The following is a 27513-nucleotide window of genomic DNA, read 5'->3' on the forward strand; positions in this document are numbered from 1 at the left end:
AATGTGTGTGAAAACCTGAGTTATTTCGTACAATGAGTAAACGTGTCTGGTCACTTTCGTTCGTACAAGAGATACTTTGAATAGAACTGTGAAATGAATTAATCATGTTATGCTTATAGATATTTCAAAAGTGATTTTAAGGTGTTGGTACTTGTTTTGTTTTTTTTCCCATTTGTGTAAGTTATATTTTTCGTAGAACTGTAACTTCAGATTCTTTTCCCAAAATATTCAACTGTTGTGTACCATTTTGCCAATCTCGGCAAGGTGGTTCGCAGCCAGAAAAGATACGACTCCATGAAATACCCTCTAGAAGGGAATTAAGAGAAAAACGGCTGTCGGCTTTGTCTAGGCAAGGACCTAATAAAGGAAGTAATTAGATATCCTCAGATTACTCTCGCATCTTTGCCTTTACACCTTATTTCAGAAGGTGATGGAGCGTCCGTGGCTTAGGCGGCAGTGCGCCGGCATCTCACCGCTGGGTTCAGTGGTTCAAATCCCGGTCACTCCATGTGAGATTTGTGCTGGACAAAGCGGAAGCGGGGCAGGTTTTTCTCCGGATACTCTGGTTTTCCCTGTCATATTTCATTCCAGCACCACTCTCGAATATCATTTCATTTCATCTGTCATTCATTAATCATTGCCCCGGAGGAGTGCGACAGGCTTCGGCAGCCGGCACAATTCCTGTCTTCGCTGCTAGGTGGGGGCTTTATTCATTCCATTCCTGACCCGGTCGAATGACTGGAAACAGGCTGCGGATTCAGAAGGTGATTAAAGCCGTGGAGATATTGGATTCCTTGTGATAAGAATTGTGACGGACAATCACAAAACAAACGTCTTCATGTTTCGACATTTTGGACAACCTCAGATATCCAGTCGATAATATTCCAGTCAAATTAGAAACAGGAAATCAAATCCTAATTCGCGGGTACTAGGTTCGTGTTGTTGGAGAGAGGATGGATTGTGACATTTTTGTCAGCAACATCTCACTGCCTAGACCTTCGACACCGCTAAATGGAACTGATTATGCATCAGGGCAGAGGAGGAGTTCGATACCCAAAACCTAGTTTTGTTGCTCTGGTGAAGCATCTGCAGGAGTTCGCTTAAGCTTCTGTGCCCTATTGTCGACGTCCTTCAAACGTACGAGTGTAATACGAGGACTTGCGACGTCTTCGCTTTCAGAATACCGGGAGAGTTGGCCATGCAGTTAGGAGCGCGCACCTGTGAGCCTTCGTCCGGGAGATAGTGGGTTCGAATCCCACTGTCGGCAGCCCTGACGATGGTTTTCCGTGGTTTCCCATTTTCACACCAGGCAATTCTGGGGCTGTACTTTAATTAAAGCCATGGCCGCTTCCTTCCCATTCCTAGGCCTTTCCTATCCCATCGCCACCATAAGACCTATCTGTGTCGGTGCGACGTAAAACAACCAGCAAGAAAAGAAAACCTTTCAGGGTGCGTTTTGTTACAGTGTGAGGTCAAAGAACATCAGCAAACTGTTAGTGATATTATTCTAACCAAGTTCGTAAGACCTGTATTTTTGTATATTGCGTTGGCAAGAACACAAAAAGTATGGTACCACTCCAAGCCTTTGTCAAGGAAAATCTTTAAATTGTGCATGAAGAGGCCAACTGCGACTTCATACAGGTAATTTTGCTGATATTTAATATTACTGATGTAATTTACGAGCTTCAGTGAACATATGACCATACTGCATAGTGTTTTGTAGGCTGTCGTCATTAGAAAAGGATTAGAACATTGTGCGTCTATGTCTGCCATCTAGCAGAGAAATTACGTCGCAGCGTAGTCGCAAAAAGGCTCGCATAGAGCAGGCAGTATAGGAGAATCGAGACAGCAGTGCTCTTAGGCTGCACATACAAGATTTTCTCCAGAATGCTATACAGGAGGATCAAAGAGCAACTAGAGGAAGAATTAGGTGAATACCAAGGAGGCTTCAGACCTTGGAGAAGCTGTGCAGAACAAATCATCACTTTAAAATTAGCCATAGCATATTAAAAGAAGCAAAACAAACCTCTTGCAATAACCTTCGTGGACTTCAAAAAAGCTTACGACTGTATCCATTAGACCTTCAATGTTGAAAATTTTAAGAAATTTTGGGCTCCATCCAAAATTAATCAAATTGATAGAACTCACCGTAACCAACACTAAATCAAAAGTCAAGTTCAGAGGGGAATTCTCTGAGCCATTCATCATAAAAGCAGGCTTTGGGCAAGGAGATTGCTTGTCACCACTGCTGTTCAACTCTGCCTTGGAATATATAATGAGGGAATGGTACAAGATTAACCCAAAGAACATCCGAATTGGAAGACCCAAAGACAGCATAAGTTTAAATTGCCTAGGATTTGCCGTTGACCTTGCTCTCTTGTCCAACAATATTCAGGAAACCAGACAACAAGTTATATCACTACAGGAAATAGCACAGAAAATTGGTCTTGGAATATCTTTTGAAAAAAACAGTAATCATGTTTACTGACCCACCACTCATAAACAAAATTGCCACAGGAAACCAAGAAATCAAAATTGTAGATAAATTTAAATATCTGGAAGAAATCATATAACCTCAATGAAAAGCCAGCATGGCATAACAGAATAAATAAATTGACCAGAGCACAATATGTCACCAAGAATACCTACAACAAAAAGGGCCTGTCAATAGCAACAAAATTAAAACACTACAAAACAGTCACTCAACCAGAAATAACTATGCAAGTGAAATCATCTTTAAAACAACTAACAATGCACAAATAGACAAAATACTCAAGATAGAGAGAAGAATCATTAGAACGTGCATCAACAAATCATATCAAAAAGATGGACACTGGAGAGTAGCTTCGTTATTGGATCATATGCGTGAACATGTTGTATTATTGGATCATTTGCCTGACCTTTCTGTTGCTGGTTTAGGATTTTGCTGAAGTAGTCTTCCCATGCCTCTATTGGTACTTCTCCTGTAGTGGGTGGGTTCCTCTTCCTTAGAGCTATGAAAGGGTCAGCCCTCGCGTCTTCTGCCTGTTTCCTTGCTTCTCTCCCCATATGGTCAGCTCTTTTCTGTTTTAGTAGACGTTTGTATTCTCTTCTTCTCTCAGCGTAGAATGTTGAAACAGGTTCCAAGAAGGACATTCCAGGAATCACGAATGAACAAGGGGAATGTATATGTGAGGATTTACAGAAGGCAGAAGTATTCGGTCAGCAGTATGTAAAAATTGTATTTCTTGGTTTATACTAAAGGCAGATAGCAAGTAGGCACCCGGCCCTACCCAGGGAGTAATGCTCCTGCCTATGTGAGTCCCAGAGCCCACTGACCTGGTGTATAACATCTGGTAAGAGTCCCAGCTGAGAGTTACGAGTGAGACCTGAGCAGCATCTACAACGGAGAAGGTGGACTTTGGTACGGTGGAGATGGTGGCAGAGGCAGGCCTGGATTTAGGGATAAATACGAGTACAATTTAAAGATGCCAATGGCTTTGGGCAGATGAGGCTTTTTATGAGGGCTGATGGTTCCTTGGTAGACGTAATACAGTACCACAAAAGTCCATCTGGCAGCATCAGCACTCCAATGTAGGGGCAGCTGCAAAAGGCTTCTGTTTCCCCCTGTTAGGGGTGGCCGGAAAGAATCCTTGAAGTAGGTATAAAATGCGTTTGGCTGTGGTGATCCCATCGGATTGAGAGTGAGTCGAGGCCTCGGAAACGGTTAGGGCTCCCCCAAAAGCAACGTTCAGTTCCTGTGGTTCTCGTCCTGGGGCAGGTGTGAAAAGTGGGTATCCAGTGACAAAGATTGCAACCTTGAATGTCTTGACCCTGAACGACAAGACAGAAGAACTAACAGTCTCAAGTGATTCAATCTTTAGTGAGTCGGTTGTGAGTCAACACATGGAGTTACAAGACAGTTGCAAATCTATTATGAGTCATTTCATTGGAATGAGTAAGTCAGATGGTTTTGCAGAGTTCAGTGCGGCTTGTTAATTGTAAAGTGATGTTCTGGAACAGTACTCCACTGTTAAAACTGTGTTGGAAAACAGGAGTTTGATGTGCTACTGAGCTGTGTGTATGAAGGAATTGTGACACATTGTGTCAGATGCGAGTGAACATGTAACTGTAAATAAAAGTTTAATAAATTTCTGAACGGATAACCTTTAAGATTTCCAGTCTGTCAAAAATAATGCAAGATTAATATATTCTAGAAAATATCACGTGTTGGGTGGTTGAAAATAACTGATAACCTCCTGGGAGAGCTAACAGCTTCAGGCAGAGGAGCTTTTGTAGGAGGATCCCCAATGTTAGTAGGTCTGGTTTCCATGTAAGGGGCAGCTACAAAAGGCGTCTGTTTCTCATGTTAGGGGCAACTTCTGTATTCTGCTTGCAGTAGCTCTAAAATGCCTATGAGATGTGGCAAACTCATGGTAATAACAGCCTAAATATTGAGTATCATAAAGGGTCAGGATAAAGGCTAGGACATAACCCAGAAGCGATGTGTGGTTTTTGGAATCCCGGGAATACCATGAAATGTGAGCAAATGTATAAATTGGAAACTCTGAAGATTGGCTCAGTTAACTTCTTGCCTCTTGATGGTAAATTGGATAAATTAATGGACTACATCTTTGGTTTAATTGAAACAGTATGGAAATGAAATGTAGGGGAAAAACTGAGGAAGGGGTTCAACTTATACTGGAGTGGGGAAAAGGAAGCAACAATGGGGTAAGTTTTATAGTAAATCATTCACTATAAGAATTGGACTTCGACAAGGAGACTGACTTTCACCATTGTTATTTAATGGTGCATTGGAGAAGGTTATGTGTGAATGGAACAAGAAATGCCAACCAACTATCAAGATCGGTAGAAGTATTAAACTCAACTGCCTTACTTTTGCAGATGTTTTAGCATTACTTGTAAATGCAATAGAAGAGGCTAAATTTCAAATTGAACAACTAGAAATTATAGCAAAAAAATAAATAAATGGGATTACAAATTTCATTTGAAAAACAGAAATGATGCCAACTTTTAAAGTTGATTTACCAGTTATTCAACTGAACAGTAATAAAGAGATTAAAATTGTTCAGAAATTCAAATATCTTGGGGAAATAATAACATGGAACAGAAATGAAAAAGAAGCAATAGAACACAGAACAACTAAATTTAAACAAGCATAAAGACTTACCTGGCCAACCTATTAAAAAAAATCTCTTTCGATAAACGCTAAGCTGAAGCACTATAATTTCATAGTTAAACCAGAGGCAACGTATGCTAGTGAAACTTTATTCAAATTAAATGTAAAATCTACAACAGACAAATTACAGAAAACTGATAGAAGAATTCTTAGAACAATTATTAATAAAAAACACCAAGTTGATGGACAGTGGAGATTGTTGCCTAACAACATTGTCTATCGTGAATGTGAATCAATAATATCTACAATGCTTAAAAGAAGAATTTCCTTTTTCTGTCACATATCAAGATTACCAGACACCAGGATATTGAAACAACTATTTGATTACTTTTTGAAAAATAAAATCAATGATAATTGGTTCAAAGAAGTTCAGGATGATTTGGAAGAATTGGGTATAACTCAGCAACAAATCAAAGACAGAAAAGGGAAGAGGATTTTGAAGAACAAAAGCATAAGTCTCAAACTAAAAACAGTTGAATGGAAACAATATACTATATCAGACACACAAAGGGCTTCCAGGTCGGAGAGGATGAGAAAGTTCTGGGAGAAGAAAAAGAAGAGATTAACTCAAATGTATTGATTTAAGTGCTTCAATGTGGGCGTAAAATATGTAAATAAATAAAAAACTTATACTTATTGTGCTTGAAAATGTAGCATACACCAGGCGATTTGGCCATGCGGTTAGAGGCGTGCGGCTGTGAGCTTGCCTCCGGGAGATAGTAGGGTTCGAACCCTACTGTTGGCAGCCCTGAAGATGGTTTTCCGTGGTTTCCCATTTTCACGCCAGGCAAATGCTGGGGCTGTACCTTAATTAAGGCCATGGCCACTTCCTTCCAACTCCTAGGCCTTTCCTATCCCATCATCGCCATAAGACCTATCTGCGTCGGTGCAACGTAAAGCAAATAGCAAAAATAAAAAAATAAAAAAATTGATGTAGCATATATAAGTGATAGAATAATAAAAGTAACAACCAATATCAGAAGAGAATAATAAAAGTAACAATCAATATTAGAAGCATAGAGAAAAATTCAATACTGCCTAGTATAGACAGGAAATCAGGAATAGAAACTGGAGGATTTTCTAAACACATTGGAAGAATGTATTACTGGTAATATGGTAGTAATGGGAAACTTACATGCACAGGTGGGCCAAGAAATGAGGTGAGTAAAGATGTTGGTTCATTTGGGTGTGGACAAAGAAATTGTGAAGGTGACCCTGTTAATTTTTGTAAGAGAAATAATCTGATAATTTCAATACTTGGCTCAGGAAGAATTCCTAGGTGATCATAGTAGGACAAAAACTGTGATTGGTTATCAATCAGTCAATACTGATCTGCATTTAAGACAGTCACCCAGGTGGCAGATTCCCTATCTGTCGTTTTCCTATCCTTTTCTTAAATGATTTCAAAGAAATTGGTTATTTATTGAACATCTCCCTTGGTAAGTTGTTCTAATCCCTAACTTTCCTTCCCAGTTTGTCCTCTTGAATTCCAACTTTATCTTCATACTGTGATATTTCCTACTTTTAAAGACGCCACTTAAACTTACTCGTCTACTAATGTCATTCCAAGCCATCTCTCCACTGACAGCTCAGAACATACCACTTATATTAAATAACACTAGAATGTTTATATTGTTCTCCCACCTATTCAATACAATACAATCTTAAAAGTTAGGACATTGTCCTTATCAAAATATTAGCATAAAATTAATACATTAGATGGTACATGTTTTGCCTATCAGTTGTAGGCATCATCAGCCATATTTTATCTTGTGAATAGATCAGGTACCTGATTGGGAATGACTTATAAATACTGTTAAAAACTATATCTTGTAAAATGGATTGGAGATCATTAAACAACTAATACAAAATAAAATGTGGTATACTATTACTTAACAATATTGTGTTGATATTTGAGTGTAAAAGGGTGACATTCATTTGAATATTACAACACTGATATTAAAAGATATTATAATAAAGATAAAAATCAGAAAGCACATTCCATTTGATTGCCAAAGGGAGTGTTATTAAAAACTTGAAGAAAGTTGAGCATTGGTAGTGGTCGTTGGTTGTTGAAGTTTCTATTTATATGCTTATAAATTTTGAAGAATTTACATATGGTCTGGTTCTTTTTAAGATGATAATATTAGTTGAAATTCTGGTGCCCTAGGCTGTATTGAAGTTTGTGTAGACTTCATTAGGCCATCTTCTTTGAAGTAGTGATAGGTGTAGCTTTTATTGTCGAACAAGTTGAGGTGAGCATACTAGTTAAAAGGGAACGTTGTTGTCAGTCGGTGGGTAGCCAAGTGTGTGATGAAATTCTGTAATTAAAAAGTTATTTTGAATTTAATGAAAGATCATAATTGGAATAAAGGGCTGAATAGTGGAAGTTAAATGGAAAGTGTTGACACTTACCCCTTTGACCGCTGAGATGTTAACTTATATTGATGGCTTTAGAGCAACTGGCAGTCGCCGAGCTTTTACTTCGCGTGTTGTATTTGTGAAGTCTTGGAGGAGGGGGTTGAGGTAAATTGTATTGTATTGTATTGTATTGTATTGTCATGTATTGAATAGGTGGGAGAACAATATAAACATTCTAGTGTTATTTAATACAAATACTTTCAATACGGACCCAAGAATGAATTTTATCACATGTAACATACCACTTAGACGAGCAGCTCCTCTTCTTTCTCCCAAGTCTTCCTAGCCGAAACTTTGCAACATTTTTGTAACACTACTCTTTTGTCAAAAATCACCCAGAACAAATCAAGCTACTTTTCTTTGGATTTTTTCCAGTTCTTGAATCAAGTAATCCTGGTGAGGGTCCCATACACTGGAAACATACTTTACTTGGTGTCTTACCACAGATGTATATGCCCTCCCTTTTACATTTTTACTACAACACCTAAACACCCTCTAATACTTGTGCAGAGATCTGTACCCTTTATTTACAATCCCATTTATGTCATTACCCCAATGAAGATCTTTCCTTATACTAACAACTAGGTACTTACAGTGATCCGCATAAGGAACTTTCACCCCATCAATGCAGTAATTAAAACTGAGAGGACTTTTCCTTTTTGTGAAATTCACAACATGACTTTTAACCCCGTTTATCATCATACCATTGCCTGCTGTCCATCTTACAACATAGTCAAGGTCATTTTGCAGTTGCTAACAATCTTGTAACTTATTTATTACTTTATACAGATTAACATATTCTGCAAAAGAAACCTTATCTCTGATTCCACTTCTTTACTCATATCATTTATATATGTAAGAAAACATAAAGGTCCGGTAATACTGCCTTGAGGAATTCCCTCTTAATTATTACAGGGTCAGATAAAGCTTTGCCTACTCTAATTCCCTGAGATCTATTTTCTAGAAATATAGCAACCCATTCAGTCACTTCTTGTCTAGTCCAATTGCACTCATTTTTGCCAGTAGTTCCTACGATCCACCCTATCACTTGCTTTAGACAGGTCAATCGCGATACAGTCCATTTGACCTCCTGAATCCAAGATATCTGCTATATCTAGCTGGAATCCTGTAAGTTTTTAAACTCCCGCGCATTTCCTTGTTCTGTCGATATATGGCTGAGTATGGCTAGTCGATAGTAGTTCTAATTATCACAACCAAATGGCAGTATGGGGCACGGTGGCCAGCGGTGTGCTCCTCTTTGGTCTATAATACAGTCAAATACTCAAATAGCTTAATAATAGAAAGTGAAAGTCACAAGCAAGTAACCTAACCTCAGAAGTAGCACTCCAGAACCCGGGGCAGGACCTGCATAAGTGCTCATGTTATGTCACGTAGTAGTGCTTCTTGATTGTATGTCTTAATATTTGTTTTGTCCAAAATGTCAAAAATGAAATATGATGCAGTGTTTAAAAGCCCTTATAGGGAAGAGTTTCTGTGTTTCAGTGAATCCAGGAAGGTACCAACATTCACATTCTGTACTTTATGTAGGTGTGATTTTTCAGTTGCACATGGCGGGAAATGTGATATACTCAAACATGTGCAAATGAAAAAACATAAGGAGAGTGTCCAGTGTGTACTAAGAAACCAGAAACTGAACTTTTTCTTGTAAAACCCAAGATGTAAATCTTGTGACAAGTGCCGAGGCTTTATATACGTCATTTATCGTAGAACATAAACTGCCTGTAAATTGTGCCGACTACGCAGGGCCTTTGTTTCACAAAATGTTCCCTAATTCGGAAATTGCTAAACGATATGGGTTTGCAGGAATGAAAACAGCGGATATCATTACAGAAATATGCATGGAAGAAAGGGCGAAAATTGTATCACATTTGCGGGTGAATGAATTTTCTGTTGCTAGTGATGGTAGCATTAAAAGCAACTTGAAAATATATCCTTTTGTTGTAACATTTTTTAGGCCTGAACTCAATGAAATTCAGAGTTGTCTACTCTCAGAGCCTAATTTTAGAAGGGGATGCTACTGGAGCTAACATTGCCAATCTTTTGCTCTCAACTTTTCAGGAATTCCGCATTCCATTAAAAAAAGGCCTAGCTCTTGGTGGTAATAATGCTCCAGTAATGGTAGGATTAAAGTATGGTGTGGCAGGATGTTTGAAGCGGGAAAATAATCATCGTAGACTGCTCTTGTCACCTAATTAATCTCGCTGTAGAGAAGGGTGCAGCATGCTTGCGTGTAAATGTAGATGAAAGTATAATTGATGTATTTTATTATCTGGAAAGGAGTTCAAAGAGGAAAGAAAAATTTAGAAAATTTCGGACTTTACACAACACAGAGATCAAGAAAATTCTGAAGCATGTGCCTACTCCATGGTTATCACTAATAAGGTGTTTAGATAGGATTTTGCTGCTGTGGGACCCTTTACTTTCTTCAGGTTACTTTATTCAGAAATGAAATTGTGAGTAAGGATTGTCAGATGGGAACTTTGAAAACTTTCAAAATTCCCAAGCACAGTCTAAATGCAGATGTGTCTTGTTTGTCATAACATTTCACCACATTCCCCAGTTAAAAGGAAAACCCAGTCATCAGTATTCCCCCCCCCCCCCCTCCCTCTCTGAATCCAAATGTAGCTCTTCAGTCAAGTATGACGTATTAAGGCCAATTTTGGAGGAACTGTTCAAGAATGTGATGGCAAGGTTTGTGAAACCACACGTTGGTACAATTTACAAACTTCATCATATAGATCCGTATTGATCCAGTTTAAATACGAAACAATGTTAGGTTCAATGGTCCACCCAATCAATTCAGCTCACTTTTCAAGTGAAAACTATTTAATATAAAAACATATCAAACATATCCTGGAACATGTTTTGTCTCATTTGAGATTTCATTAGACATAACATCTCGTACTAGATTACAAAGCTCATTGTTGCTGTCTAGTAATTAAAAAAAAAAAAAATGGAAGAACCTATGTCCTTTAAGAACCCTACTGAAAGTAACTGATGATATCCGACAGGCAATGGACACTCGACAAGTGACTGTACTGGTTCTACTTGATTTTTCTAGTGCTTTTGATACTGTTGTTCCTCAACTGCTACTTTCAAAATTGGGTTCATTAAATTTCAGCAAGACGGCAATAAACTTTTTCAGTTCGTACCTCAAAAATCGCCGTCAGTGTGTTAAAGTAAATAATAGCAGATCTGAGTGGCTTAACAAACCCCCTCGGTGTCCCCCAAGGGTCTGTACTTGTACCATTGCTGTTTGCAATTTACTTACACTATGTTGCCAAATCGATTACACATTGCAAGTATCATCTTTATGCTGATGATCTGCAGATCTACTACCACTCAAGAACTGATAAAATTCAGAGTGCTGTAGAAAAAGTTAATGCTGATTTAAGTCTCATAAGTAATTTTGCATTGAGTAACAATCTCAAAATTAATCCTCTTAAAACACAAGCAATAATCATTGGTACTTCAAAAAACTTACACGTCTTAAAACAATACGAAATTCCTCCTGTAGCACTAAACAATACCATTATGCCATTTTGTGAAACAATTATGAATCTTGGTGTGGCTATAAGCAAAACATTGAACTGGTCGCAACATGTGATGAAAGTGTACCAAAAGGTATATCAAAGCCTGCATCCTCTGAAGCGGTTTAAAAATATATTTCCTCGGTCCTTGAAAATAAAGCTCATTCAATCACTCTTGTTTCCAATTCTCGAATACTGTGATACAGTTTTTATTGATATCAATAATGAGCAAAGCATGAGACTGCAACGTGCCCAAAATGCATGCATCAGGTATGCATTCGACATACAACCATACGCCCATGTATCCCCATTCTATACACAATTATCTTGGTTACGACTGAATGACAGACGTAGACTCCACGCAACTACTTTGGTGTATCAAGTGCTTTCTGAAAACACTCCTCCTTACCTATCCACCAGATTTCGCTACCTTAGTTCCCTGCACCTGTTCAATACCCGGTCAGGCTGTACGCTAGAAATTCCTGTGCATCGAACCGCAACCTACAACAGATCGTTCACTATCACCGCCACGAGCTGGTGGAATGAACTCCCCAATGACATCAGGGAAGCTAAATCTAAGACAAAATTTAAAATCCTTTGCCAACGTCATCTTTTAAGTACTTCCAGTCTTTCTTGAGTGTGAATGGGATTCATGAATGAGAGTGAATATGGTTGTTTATTGCAATGTGTTCCTGTATATAATTTAGTTATACTCTACTCACCTTAGTTTAGTTAGTGATACTTTAGTTGCTTTAGTTATACTTTAGGTTGTAAAGATTTCATATGTTTAAATTTTGTGTAAAATGTACATTGTATATACATGAAGTGGTTAAGTGTAAGAAAGGGCCGGGAGCCCTAACTTCGCCACAATAAAGACGCTTTAATAATAATAATAATAATAATAATAATAATAATAATAATAATAATAATAATAATAATAATAATAATAATAATAATAATAATAATAACAACTATTTGAGAATACACTAAAGATAATATATACACATTATTTACACAGAATAGTCCTCACTTCTTGCAAAAAAAGAATGTCTTCAGTGTTAAAATATGAAACATTTCTTGAAACATGACATGCCAGCCATAACGTCTCCAAGTAGCCTACGCAGTGGCCTCCGCAGTATGCACTAGCCATGCGTCTTGGTAAGTGTGCTATTTACCAACTGATGAGCCCAACTTAGCACACTGGGGCGAAATGCTGGCAACCAGGAATGAGTTAGCTGGAAAATTTATACTGTCCAGTAACGGACCAACTATATTGTTATTATAAATTTACTCATTCGGAACAAATATTTCAGGTTCCCAATGGGAATCAACATCTTTATCAACAGAATACAATGCTCATTGTTGCTGTTTAGTAATTTGAAAATGGAAGAACCCATGTCCTTTATGAATTGTTGAGAATAACTAAAGACAAATATATACACTATTTACAATAAAAATAGTTCAACACTTCTTGCAAAAAAAAATCTTTCTTCAGTTGTATTTTCTCTTAAAACAACAATCACTACAACCATCTTTGGGTTTATTTGACGTCACCTCCTCCATGTTTCCTATCTCCAAAAGTTAAAATATTTCTTTGTGAATCTGTAAAACTCTGTAATCTAAAGTTAAATGCGTTCCTTTCACAGTTACATCAGTCCATTTTTGTACTGGAGCTTAAGAAGGAATTCCTGGCTAATTATTTACCACCAACTGTGCACGATACAAGTTTTTATCTCCTTGCAGATGGTGGTTGTAATTCTTTTGTGTTGCTCACTTATTCTCTCATGCTGGATTAAGATATTTTTCAGGAAGCGAGTCATCAACGTCTTCATCTGTATGGTCAGAATCAGAACTCTCATTTCTGTCATTCATCAAAATTTTGAACACTTTCTCACTATCTAGTACCTCACTATCTAGTACTACCTCAGCACGACTGTGACCGGCCACATTTGCCAGCTTGCAGTTGATTCCCGAAAAGAGTAGACATTCACATCCATAAACTAAGTTTGTGCGCACTTTCGATAAGGTTACGAACAATCACAAGCTTCAGTAATGTAGTCAATAGATGGCAGATACTGTATTTTTTTAATCATTGCTCAAAGTCATAGAGAAGCAAAGATATGACACTGAAGTTTAACATGCAATTTATTACGTTGCAACTACAGAGCCACTTACAGTGAGATGCAAATTATTGTGCTGTGACTCTCATTGGGTTAAAAACAGTATACCCTTTTATGTAGAGCGGAGTCCACAGCTCTAATCGTTTTTATGAAATATTACTGTACTGTACAAAGTACATCCACCCCTATGTGAATTGAGTATCTGATTATCCCCAAAAGGCCATTTTCTTTTGAGAGAAATGGGCGATTGTGGTTCCATAGAAGACTTGATAGGTTGCCACCAATTAGACATGTCATTTCACCACCATTTTGTAGTCTTATCACATCAAATTTGATACAAAAGGTTTTCTTTCAAATTGTGGTATAAAGTATGGCACGTATAGTAACTGTTATGTACTAGACATGATAGTGTACATCATGTAATTACAGTTGAACCTGTCTTCTGTGGACATGGTCAGTTCCATGGGAAAATGTCCATTACAAGAGAGGTCTGATTAAATATTTGTGTGGGAGATATTAGAAGTGATTTTACAACTTTAACAAACTTTACAGCTTTGCGAAGTAATAATTCAGTTTTGTCTATGTAAATTTAATTAATTTTTCTTTATTGTAACATTCTTGAAAAGGGAATAAAGTCTGTTAAATGGTCCCTTTATGTTATCCTCATCACACTCCAGTATGAGATATAAGAATCTGTTTAAGAATTTCAACTTTCAGATTATTTGCTATTTATCATGCTTTCTATTGTAACAATGGCTTTCTCACTCACAGTTTTGTTGGTCGAGCATACTTGAACTACTCATATACCACAACGTTCACTTCTGCAAAAGTGACTCTTGCTTTCTTTTCACAACTTGATTCTTATTTTCATCTCTAAAATTCCCTTTTTTAATTTTTCACAATTGGATCGGTCATTTAAGAAAGGGCTCAATTCCACTTTTTAAGTAATGTTGTATTGCATTAAACCAGAGTGGTGGCTCCTTCCTTTTTGTAGTTGTGTGATATTGTAAGAATTACCTGTGAAAGATAAGAGTAAGATGTGAGTGATACTAATATAGTGAAGGAATGTCTTAAGTCATGTGAGAGAATCTATATTTGTACTTACTGCTAATGTGGTCTTGAGGTTGTATATGGTTTGAAAGTGTTTCACGCATATGTTGTTTTTATCTTATGAATACTTCTAAGTTAGTTTTAAGTTTAGAAATATTCACTTTTCGTTGATGCACATTCACGCATGATAACGTATACTTAACTTCCAATTTGACGAATGTCCTACTCATGAGTACAACCTGACATGTTACCGTCACATGATGTTCCTTTTTAGATATGGTAATGTTTACAATTGCCCGATGTGTTATATGTATATGTATGTCCAGCTGGTCCTGTATTTTTAATAACAATAATAAACAACTATTGATTAGGTGGAGTTCTTCTCCTCTTTGCATTTGTGTGAATCATCAATACGGATATGAAGCTCATAAATTACGATACAGTAGTTCTCCTACAGGCAATCCCTAGGTATTGAGGTGATGAACATGTGAATATGAGAAGCAAGATGTAGGCCTGGTTTCTTCAACTCTGTGTTAAATTTTACTTGACAAATGTTATTAATTTAACACTTCTGTTAAAAGTACCCTGTTTCACTAACATATTTCCAATATTTGTTACGAAACAATTGTTAAAGACAAATTAAGACATTTCCGTGAGATTTCTGAACGCGTTTGGCAGTGAACGTCTTTTGTTTCTTTACATAAAGAGCTCCTAGTGGTGTGTTGAAATAGTATTTTGTCACACATGGTTGACAGTATTATAGGTTATGGTTAGCAGAGACCGCTAAGACGTAAATATGTCAAGTAAGAGGCAAAAAAAGCGTTATGATGATGAATGCGAGACAAATGTTCTTATAGTTTTAATTTGAAAGTATGAGATTGTGCTTAAACAATGAAAGAACAGATTGTTATATCACAACATTCAATACCGGTATAGTGCAATCTAAGGCTTCTACATCACCAGGAAAATGTGATAATTGATATGTCTTGAATGATTTTCGGGCATTCTTTAACTGCGGAGAAAATAATGTAATGCCTTTTTAATGCTGCAATGGCAGCAGGAATTCTTTGCAGAATTCTACACACTCTTGTCTTGCACTCGTGAACATAGTCGCCTACAATTATATGAAAAGTGTCTCAAGCATAATATCTAACAAGGAGAGGCCAGACCCTGCGGTCAACTGATTTCAATGAGGTTCAATGCTGATACCTGGCATTGCTTCCACTTACTTGTGCCAGGCTCCTCACTTTCACCTATTCTGTCTGACCTCCCTTGGTCAACTCTTGTTCTTTTCTGATCCTGATGGTATTAGAGCATTCGAGGCCTAGGGAGTCTTTCAATTTCACGCCCTTCGTGGCCCTTGCCTTTCTTCATCCGTTACTTCATTTTTCAAAGTGACAGATCCCTACTTTTCTCTTTGTTACCCCCTATGGGTGGGGGACACAGACGAAGAATACACCCAAGGTATCCTCTGCCTGTCGTAAGAGGAGACTAAAAAGGGCGACCAAGGGATGATTGCATCAGAACCATGAAACTACTTGTGATTAGTACCATCATGGGTCGCCTTTACTTGCGATTAGTACCACTCTCTCTTTGGTATTCAATAATTTTGTGATTCATAGCAGCAGAGCGAGGTTCACTGTGGGTTTCCAGTACCTGTGATTAGTACCACTAAATGCGGAACACGACAGTCTTACGTTGCCCGTGATTAGTACCATTAAGTGAGAAACACCACGGGTCTGGGCATTGCCTGTGGTTAGTAACACAATATGAGTGACACCGTGGGTCTTCGTTGCCTATGATTAGTACCCACTATATGTGGAACACCACGGGAATATCGGTGAGGAACACTATGGGTTTGCGTTGCCTATGAGATTCGCCCGTATGTGAGAAACACCAGAGGTCTGCGTTACCTGTACGACTTACAATACTTGTGAATAGTATCATAATGTTTGGAACACCATGAGTTTACGCTACCTTTGTTAGTACCGCAACCTGAAAAGTACCATGGTTCTCCTTTACTAGCGATAAGTGCCATTATGAGGGACAGTTGACATGGATATTGAACTCCTTTAGACAACACGCATCATTGATTCAGGATTGTGCTTTGGAAACAGTCCCTTGGTCTGTAGTGTTGTTTCTGGTCAGGTGAGGCATTGCAGGTCGGCTCCACTGATTGTTTTAAATTCATATTCATTCATTCATTCTTCATCATCACGTTTTGAATTCTGGTCAGTGGATGAATATTGTACTTTTAAATTGTCATTGCATTTCGTCTCATTTCATACCATTAGGGGCCGATGACCTAGATGTTAGGCCCCTCTAAACAGCAAGCATCATCATCATCGAGGTTCAATGTACCTGTGGGGAGACACTCAACAGTAACTCGTGTATAAGAGTTCAGGTCAATACGCTTTCGTTTTTGAAAGAAATGAGGTCAAATGTCATGACACAGGATCCGCTTCGGACAAAGTGGAGGTGTTAGAACACTAAAAGGCGAACAGATTTTACTTAAACATGTCAGGTCGGCAACCTAATAATTTCTGAAAAATTGATGAATCCCCGATTCCAATGCAACGCATATGTGTTTTGGAGTTACATCACAGTCAAACGGAGTGGTGGCATAGTGGTCACTATGCTTGTCTGCGAACCTCGTAGACGTGAGTTTGAGTCTCGTAGCAGCTATAATTCTTGTACAAAATAAATTAATATTTGGAGGAACGTGAAGATAAATATTGGAACAGAAATATTATGCAAATTGCAGTGAACTTTATTTTCTACCTGAAATTAATATAGACCTAAATATTCTCACAGTTACTGCTGGATCTCTCTCGTGTGTGTATATGTATTTATTGAACGAATCGACTTCCCGTAATTATAGGTTGCCACAATGGACAAAGTAAAGCATATCAGGATAGAGAAGGTTATATCGTATAGAAATACAGCGGTGATACTGATTTTTTTAAATTTATGGAGGTCTGAGATGTTTATGGTGGAAGCTGATGCAAGAAAGGGAAGCAAAGCAGCCAAAATAAGTCCAGAGGGCAAGAGAGATGAATAATATGCAATAGGTTTTTTTAAAACTTTTGTTCAGGTAAGATTGATATTTTAAAAAATGTAATTTTCTCACCTTTTAAATACTTTTGCTTTTAGGTATGCTCACTTAAAATACTACAAAAAGCAGAAAGTTTATTTACTAACCTGTAATACTTCTAAACTTGCTACCCTGTTTGATTCACTATAACAGCATATGCCATCAGAAAAAAGAGAATTTCATGTTTTTGATGACAGAAAACAAAATCCATAAATATTAATAATTCAGAGACTCTCAAAATCAAATGCAGTAATGAATAGCCACTTGTTTATTCTCCAATTTAGCAAAGTTTCTAATCTATAGGTTTAAGTATTTTGAATCTGAGCATACCTAAAATCAGAGGAAATTAACATTGTCAGGAGAGAGAATACGTGAGCCCCAAACGGGAAATTAAATTTAACATTGAAAAGGAAAACAGAAATTGGCTCTAATTTGTCTTTTATATACAAGAAATGAATCCTACAAAAAATGTCAATTTAAAAAAAATAATGCGCCATAACCTTTAGACGTGTTGCGTAGCTTCAAAGGGGATTCTGCAAAAACAGAACATGCGAATGAAAATTTTTTTAAAAACTTTAGTATAAATACTGTATGTGCAATAACATTTTTAAGTTAGTAAATACATGCTTCCTTAACTGTATTTTAGTCATCATCGCTCGTGGAAGAATCATTGTTATTGTCACCATCTTCCCATACAGCATTGCTCAAAGTAGGAAACAGACGAGTTCTCTTTTAGATACTATGGTTTCTCATTCCCACTCTGCCAGTGAAAAGAATTAAAATCTTTCCTATAAAACTTCTGATTTTGCCCTCTCTGTCTCTCCCTACCTTTCATCATTTAATATTTTATTACTGAATCATTTTTGCATTGTTCTTTTAATTTTAAACTTTTTTGTTTTCAGCTTGTGCCAAGTTGTACGGCTACTGGATTGTTGTGAACTATCGAGAAGCCTATAACATATTTGCGTGCAATGGCATTCTTTTTAACCATGAAAGTCCTAGAAGAGGTGAAAACTTTGTAACTAGGAAAATTACTCGAACAGTGGCTAAAATTGCCTTGGGGCAAGTGGACATTCTAGAACTTGGTAATCTAGATTCTAAACGTGATTGGGGTCATGCCAAAGATTATGTTGAGGTGAGCCTAGTTTAAATGTATGATTCTAATACTTTTTATTAACTGACATACCACTTTTGTTAGGTACATCTGTCTAGTAGCATACATCCATTAGGATTCTTTTCTCCTTTTGAGTTTGTCATATGTTTTTAAAGATAAAAATTTCATTGTTCCGTATTGAAATTATTGATGTTAAAAATTAAATAACTGGAGGTTCAACCTATTCAATACTCAAAAGAAAGAAACGTAGCAATCACATTTCTATTTAAATGGGACCGGTTTCGACCTTAGTCTAGGTCATCATCAGCCATAAAAAACATGTAAAATGTTTAAGAATGTTGGAGGTCAGTTTTTCACTGTTAGGCACAAAGACACGACATCACATTCTGTTCTGCACAAAGTCACAACATTAACAATCAACTTGCGAAGATCAAAAAGGCTTGAATTCGCAGACAAACAGATCTGTAGATGAAAGCCGCCAGCTCCCGGTGACTACGTGGCACACTCAAGGTCACGCGCTGCGGCCAAACACCAAAGCAGAGTGGAGAACGTTTCGAAGGTCCAGAACCTGTCACGGCTGCGGGAAGCCAAGTACGTATATAAAAATGTACGATGCCAATTAGTATAACCGAATGAGCACCCGTACTCCAGCTAAGATCTTGGTAAACAGTTGATTTGAAAAAACAATTGTAGAGAGAAGAAAAAAATGTAGTAAAAAGCGCAATATCGGAAAACAAATGAAAACTTATATGCACAGTGCGCTATTTAAAAAATTTTTTTTTTATTTTTTTAGGTTATGATTGAAGTAGTCGAAGTTGGCGCAAGACAAAAATTTTTGAAAGAGGAGAATAAATTAAACGAGGAAGAGTGATAGTGAAATAAGAGAAAGAATAAAAGAAATTGAAGTTAGATGGTAATGAGGAAAGATAAGATAGGGAAATGAAGGAGGGGTAGTTTAAGGTGGGTTAGGAGGGTGGGTTATTGGAGGTAGAAAATGTGGGTGGGAACTATGTAAGACATGGAAAATAGAATTGGGGTTTTGGAATTTGGAATTTTTGAGAAGAAGAATTAGGAAGTCAAAAAGGATATTGGGTTTTTCAGAAATGTCGTTTAAATTGAAATTAGGGTTGAAGTACTGGTCAAGGTGGATAAAGCAATTTTCAGTAATGTTTAAGAGGGGGCCTTTGTTAATGATTTTAAGTATGTTTATGTCATTGTCAATACTGGTGAAATTATGTTTGGAGTCTTGTATGTGCTGTCCTATGGCAGAGAATCTGTTGTATTTAATGGCGTTGACATGTTCAGAGTACCTGATATTGAAGTTGCGGCCAGTTTGTCCGACGTAGGAGGAACTGCAGTTGTTACATTTAAATCTGTATACACCAGATTTAGAAAAGGCATTAGACTTATTTAGAGATGTAGAGTTGTGTAAGATATCAAGACTTCTATTGTTAGTTCTAAAAGAAATTTTCATATTATGTTTTTTAAAGATATTAGTTATTTTATAAGCATCCTGAGTAAAAGTGAAGGTGGAAAAAGCAGTTGGTTTTATTGTGTCTTTAGATAAAGTGGTTTTTGGACGGTGTTTGAATTTGTTGATAATGTGGTTAATGAAGGAGTTGTTAAAGCCATTAAATTTAGCAATGTTGCGGATGATGTTTAATTCATTATTTAAATCTTTTTTGGACATAGGGGTGTTGAAGGCACGAAAAATTAAGCTGTTATAAGTAGCACGTTTATGAGCTTGGGGGTGCGAAGAATCTTGTCTTATTGTAGTTGCTGTTTGGGTTGGTTTTCTGAAAATTTTGTAAGATAAAGAAGAAGGATGTCTAGTAATAGTTAGGTCTAGAAAATTAAGAGTTTGGTTGTGTTCTGATTCGAGGGTGAATTTAATGTTAGAGTCTAAGTTGTTGAGATGAAGAAGTGTAGAGGTTGCGTTGGTTGATTCCTCATTTAATATTACCAATGTGTCGTCGACATATCTCGCCCAAAAGAGGATGTTGGAGAAATTATTATTATTATTAATTCTTGTGTTTTCTAAGAAGTCGAGGTAAATTTCAGCAAGAATGCCAGAAGCAGGTGAGCCCATAGCCAAGCCATCTTGTTGATAAATGGTGTTGTCAAAGGTAAAATAATTATTGTTGAGAACTAATTTTAAAATAGACATGAAGTCTTGAATTTCAAGTTTACTTAGGTTACTGAATTTGTTTAGGTTGTTGTTTATAATGGGGAATAATTTTGGAATTGGAATACTAGGGTACATGTTGACAATGTCAAAAGAATGGAGAGAAAAATTTGGTTGGATTTCAAAATTTTTTAATTTGTTGATTAGATCAGAAGTGTTTTTGATAGATTTGTTGGATAAAAATCGATAATTTTTTAGTAAAAATGTTTGGATGAATTTAGAAGTGTTGTATAGGGGACTGGGTCTGTAATTGATAATTGGACGGATAGGAATGTTAGTTTTGTGAATTTTAGGGAGGGCTTTGGCAGTGGGTAGTCCAGGGTTCATGTTTATTAGTTTAGTTTTTTCTTGATCTGTGAGGAGAAAGGAAACGTTTTTTAAAGTATGTTTGAGTAGGCGTTGGATTTTTGTGGTTGGGTCTTTTTTTATTATAGAAAAAGAAGGGTCACTGAAAAAGTTTTTGGTTTTATCTAAGTAGTCAGTTTTATCCATTATGACAGTAGTGTTGCCTTTATCAGATTTGGTGATAATGAGATTATTGTCATTGATTTTCTTTTTAAGATCTGAAATGGTTTTATTATCTTTAATTAAATTATTATTATTATTATTATTATTATAATTAATAAGAGAAGTGTTTTTGTTATTGTTAATGAAGATTTTTTCAAGTTTCCTTTTTACTTCATATCTGATTTCATCTTGTTCATCTGTTGGCATTTTGTTAATGGCTATTTCAGATTCAATAATTAAATTGGTGGCTACATTGAAAGTGTTAAGATTGGGCCAATTGTGTTTGAAGCCCTTCGAAAGGATTGAGTTTTCATCATCACTCAGAGTTGTTTTAGATAGATTTACGATGGGAGGATGGAATTGTTCAATAGTTTTGGAGGGTGTGTTACGGTTCTTAAACTGGAATTTATGTGAAGAAGAGTTGTTCTTGAGAATTTTGAGTTTTTTCTCAAGGGTTTGTTGTTTGATTGACAGTACATGAAATAATTTATCGTCTACTTGAGTTAGGAAGAGGTTCCATTGTGCACTCGGGAGAAGATTAGCAATTTCTAGATGTGTTTCGTATAATCTGTTGTTTAAAAATGATTTTTTCTTGTATAAGAAACGAATTTCGTTTTTTAGCCAAATTTTGTTGGTTATTTTTTGGGTTTTTAACATGTGAGGAGAAGAAATGTTTTTTCTGGTACAACTTTGAAGAAATTTGGGGGTAAGATTGTAGGATATGCATTGTTTCAGGAAGTCGATGTCTTTTCCTAATTTAGCGATCTTGATCTTAAGGCCCATGTAAGAGAAGGCTTTTTGTTTAGCTTGGTTAGCTTGTGCATTTAAAGATAAAAATTTCATTGTTCCGTATTGAAATTATTGATGTTAAAAATTAAATAACTGGAGGTTCAACCTATTCAATACTCAAAAGAAAGAAACGTAGCAATCACATTTCTATTTAAATGGGACCGGTTTCGACCTTAGTCTAGGTCATCATCAGCCATAAAAAACATGTAAAATGTTTAAGAATGTTGGAGGTCAGTTTTTCACTGTTAGGCACAAAGACACGACATCACATTCTGTTCTGCACAAAGTCACAACATTAACAATCAACTTGCGAAGATCAAAAAGGCTTGAATTCGCAGACAAACAGATCTGTAGATGAAAGCCGCCAGCTCCCGGTGACTACGTGGCACACTCAAGGTCACGCGCTGCGGCCAAACACCAAAGCAGAGTGGAGAACGTTTCGAAGGTCCAGAACCTGTCACGGCTGCGGGAAGCCAAGTACGTATATAAAAATGTACGATGCCAATTAGTATAACCGAATGAGCACCCGTACTCCAGCTAAGATCTTGGTAAACAGTTGATTTGAAAAAACAATTGTAGAGAGAAGAAAAAAATGTAGTAAAAAGCGCAATATCGGAAAACAAATGAAAACTTATATGCACAGTGCGCTATTTAAAAAAAATTTTTTTTTTTATTTTTTTAGGTTATGATTGAAGTAGTCGAAGTTGGCGCAAGACAAAAATTTTTGAAAGAGGAGAATAAATTAAACGAGGAAGAGTGATAGTGAAATAAGAGAAAGAATAAAAGAAATTGAAGTTAGATGGTAATGAGGAAAGATAAGATAGGGAAATGAAGGAGGGGTAGTTTAAGGTGGGTTAGGAGGGTGGGTTATTGGAGGTAGAAAATGTGGGTGGGAACTATGTAAGACATGGAAAATAGAATTGGGGTTTTGGAATTTGGAATTTTTGAGAAGAAGAATTAGGAAGTCAAAAAGGATATTGGGTTTTTCAGAAATGTCGTTTAAATTGAAATTAGGGTTGAAGTACTGGTCAAGGTGGATAAAGCAATTTTCAGTAATGTTTAAGAGGGGGCCTTTGTTAATGATTTTAAGTATGTTTATGTCATTGTCAATACTGGTGAAATTATGTTTGGAGTCTTGTATGTGCTGTCCTATGGCAGAGAATCTGTTGTATTTAATGGCGTTGACATGTTCAGAGTACCTGATATTGAAGTTGCGGCCAGTTTGTCCGACGTAGGAGGAACTGCAGTTGTTACATTTAAATCTGTATACACCAGATTTAGAAAAGGCATTAGACTTATTTAGAGATGTAGAGTTGTGTAAGATATCAAGACTTCTATTGTTAGTTCTAAAAGAAATTTTCATATTATGTTTTTTAAAGATATTAGTTATTTTATAAGCATCCTGAGTAAAAGTGAAGGTGGAAAAAGCAGTTGGTTTTATTGTGTCTTTAGATAAAGTGGTTTTTGGACGGTGTTTGAATTTGTTGATAATGTGGTTAATGAAGGAGTTGTTAAAGCCATTAAATTTAGCAATGTTGCGGATGATGTTTAATTCATTATTTAAATCTTTTTTGGACATAGGGGTGTTGAAGGCACGAAAAATTAAGCTGTTATAAGTAGCACGTTTATGAGCTTGGGGGTGCGAAGAATCTTGTCTTATTGTAGTTGCTGTTTGGGTTGGTTTTCTGAAAATTTTGTAAGATAAAGAAGAAGGATGTCTAGTAATAGTTAGGTCTAGAAAATTAAGAGTTTGGTTGTGTTCTGATTCGAGGGTGAATTTAATGTTAGAGTCTAAGTTGTTGAGATGAAGAAGTGTAGAGGTTGCGTTGGTTGATTCCTCATTTAATATTACCAATGTGTCGTCGACATATCTCGCCCAAAAGAGGATGTTGGAGAAATTATTATTATTATTAATTCTTGTGTTTTCTAAGAAGTCGAGGTAAATTTCAGCAAGAATGCCAGAAGCAGGTGAGCCCATAGCCAAGCCATCTTGTTGATAAATGGTGTTGTCAAAGGTAAAATAATTATTGTTGAGAACTAATTTTAAAATAGACATGAAGTCTTGAATTTCAAGTTTACTTAGGTTACTGAATTTGTTTAGGTTGTTGTTTATAATGGGGAATAATTTTGGAATTGGAATACTAGGGTACATGTTGACAATGTCAAAAGAATGGAGAGAAAAATTTGGTTGGATTTCAAAATTTTTTAATTTGTTGATTAGATCAGAAGTGTTTTTGATAGATTTGTTGGATAAAAATCGATAATTTTTTAGTAAAAATGTTTGGATGAATTTAGAAGTGTTGTATAGGGGACTGGGTCTGTAATTGATAATTGGACGGATAGGAATGTTAGTTTTGTGAATTTTAGGGAGGGCTTTGGCAGTGGGTAGTCCAGGGTTCATGTTTATTAGTTTAGTTTTTTCTTGATCTGTGAGGAGAAAGGAAACGTTTTTTAAAGTATGTTTGAGTAGGCGTTGGATTTTTGTGGTTGGGTCTTTTTTTATTATAGAAAAAGAAGGGTCACTGAAAAAGTTTTTGGTTTTATCTAAGTAGTCAGTTTTATCCATTATGACAGTAGTGTTGCCTTTATCAGATTTGGTGATAATGAGATTATTGTCATTGATTTTCTTTTTAAGATCTGAAATGGTTTTATTATCTTTAATTAAATTATTATTATTATTATTATTATTATAATTAATAAGAGAAGTGTTTTTGTTATTGTTAATGAAGATTTTTTCAAGTTTCCTTTTTACTTCATATCTGATTTCATCTTGTTCATCTGTTGGCATTTTGTTAATGGCTATTTCAGATTCAATAATTAAATTGGTGGCTACATTGAAAGTGTTAAGATTGGGCCAATTGTGTTTGAAGCCCTTCGAAAGGATTGAGTTTTCATCATCACTCAGAGTTGTTTTAGATAGATTTACGATGGGAGGATGGAATTGTGCCTAACAGTGAAAAACTGACCTCCAACATTCTTAAACATTTTACATGTTTTTTATGGCTGATGATGACCTAGACTAAGGTCGAAACCGGTCCCATTTAAATAGAAATGTGATTGCTACGTTTCTTTCTTTTGAGTATTGAATAGGTTGAACCTCCAGTTATTTAATTTTTAACATCAATAATTTCAATACGGAACAATGAAATTTTTATCTTTAAATGCACAAGCTAACCAAGCTAAACAAAAAGCCTTCTCTTACATGGGCTTTAAGATCAAGATCGCTAAATTAGGAAAAGACATCGACTTCCTGAAACAATGCATATCCTACAATCTTACCCCCAAATTTCTTCAAAGTTGTACCAGAAAAAACATTTCTTCTCCTCACATGTTAAAAACCCAAAAAATAACCAACAAAATTTGGCTAAAAAACGAAATTCGTTTCTTATACAAGAAAAAATCATTTTTAAACAACAGATTATACGAAACACATCTAGAAATTGCTAATCTTCTCCCGAGTGCACAATGGAACCTCTTCCTAACTCAAGTAGACGATAAATTATTTCATGTACTGTCAATCAAACAACAAACCCTTGAGAAAAAACTCAAAATTCTCAAGAACAACTCTTCTTCACATAAATTCCAGTTTAAGAACCGTAACACACCCTCCAAAACTATTGAACAATTCCATCCTCCCATCGTAAATCTATCTAAAACAACTCTGAGTGATGATGAAAACTCAATCCTTTCGAAGGGCTTCAAACACAATTGGCCCAATCTTAACACTTTCAATGTAGCCACCAATTTAATTATTGAATCTGAAATAGCCATTAACAAAATGCCAACAGATGAACAAGATGAAATCAGATATGAAGTAAAAAGGAAACTTGAAAAAATCTTCATTAACAATAACAAAAACACTTCTCTTATTAATTATAATAATAATAATAATAATAATAATTTAATTAAAGATAATAAAACCATTTCAGATCTTAAAAAGAAAATCAATGACAATAATCTCATTATCACCAAATCTGATAAAGGCAACACTACTGTCATAATGGATAAAACTGACTACTTAGATAAAACCAAAAACTTTTTCAGTGACCCTTCTTTTTCTATAATAAAAAAAGACCCAACCACAAAAATCCAACGCCTACTCAAACATACTTTAAAAAACGTTTCCTTTCTCCTCACAGATCAAGAAAAAACTAAACTAATAAACATGAACCCTGGACTACCCACTGCCAAAGCCCTCCCTAAAATTCACAAAACTAACATTCCTATCCGTCCAATTATCAATTACAGACCCAGTCCCCTATACAACACTTCTAAATTCATCCAAACATTTTTACTAAAAAATTATCGATTTTTATCCAACAAATCTATCAAAAACACTTCTGATCTAATCAACAAATTAAAAAATTTTGAAATCCAACCAAATTTTTCTCTCCATTCTTTTGACATTGTCAACATGTACCCTAGTATTCCAATTCCAAAATTATTCCCCATTATAAACAACAACCTAAACAAATTCAGTAACCTAAGTAAACTTGAAATTCAAGACTTCATGTCTATTTTAAAATTAGTTCTCAACAATAATTATTTTACCTTTGACAACACCATTTATCAACAAGATGGCTTGGCTATGGGCTCACCTGCTTCTGGCATTCTTGCTGAAATTTACCTCGACTTCTTAGAAAACACAAGAATTAATAATAATAATAATTTCTCCAACATCCTCTTTTGGGCGAGATATGTCGACGACACATTGGTAATATTAAATGAGGAATCAACCAACGCAACCTCTACACTTCTTCATCTCAACAACTTAGACTCTAACATTAAATTCACCCTCGAATCAGAACACAACCAAACTCTTAATTTTCTAGACCTAACTATTACTAGACATCCTTCTTCTTTATCTTACAAAATTTTCAGAAAACCAACCCAAACAGCAACTACAATAAGACAAGATTCTTCGCACCCCCAAGCTCATAAACGTGCTACTTATAACAGCTTAATTTTTCGTGCCTTCAACACCCCTATGTCCAAAAAAGATTTAAATAATGAATTAAACATCATCCGCAACATTGCTAAATTTAATGGCTTTAACAACTCCTTCATTAACCACATTATCAACAAATTCAAACACCGTCCAAAAACCACTTTATCTAAAGACACAATAAAACCAACTGCTTTTTCCACCTTCACTTTTACTCAGGATGCTTATAAAATAACTAATATCTTTAAAAAACATAATATGAAAATTTCTTTTAGAACTAACAATAGAAGTCTTGATATCTTACACAACTCTACATCTCTAAATAAGTCTAATGCCTTTTCTAAATCTGGTGTATACAGATTTAAATGTAACAACTGCAGTTCCTCCTACGTCGGACAAACTGGCCGCAACTTCAATATCAGGTACTCTGAACATGTCAACGCCATTAAATACAACAGATTCTCTGCCATAGGACAGCACATACAAGACTCCAAACATAATTTCACCAGTATTGACAATGACATAAACATACTTAAAATCATTAACAAAGGCCCCCTC

General features: G+C 36.0%; 1 protein-coding gene across 1 annotated transcript in view; it reads left to right on the plus strand.

Annotated features, from left to right (window-relative positions):
• Gmd (GDP-mannose 4,6 dehydratase) overlaps positions 1-27513 on the plus strand; it is a 110609-nt gene that overhangs the window by 24441 nt on the left and 58655 nt on the right. Inside the window, exon 4 of the mRNA XM_067146523.2 lies at positions 18318-18550. Within this exon, the coding sequence (XP_067002624.1) occupies positions 18318-18550 (233 nt within the window). The remainder of the gene's footprint in view (positions 1-18317; positions 18551-27513) is intronic.

This window comes from Anabrus simplex, chromosome 4, assembly GCF_040414725.1.
Source record: "Anabrus simplex isolate iqAnaSimp1 chromosome 4, ASM4041472v1, whole genome shotgun sequence".
Lineage (NCBI taxonomy): Eukaryota > Metazoa > Arthropoda > Insecta > Orthoptera > Tettigoniidae > Anabrus > Anabrus simplex.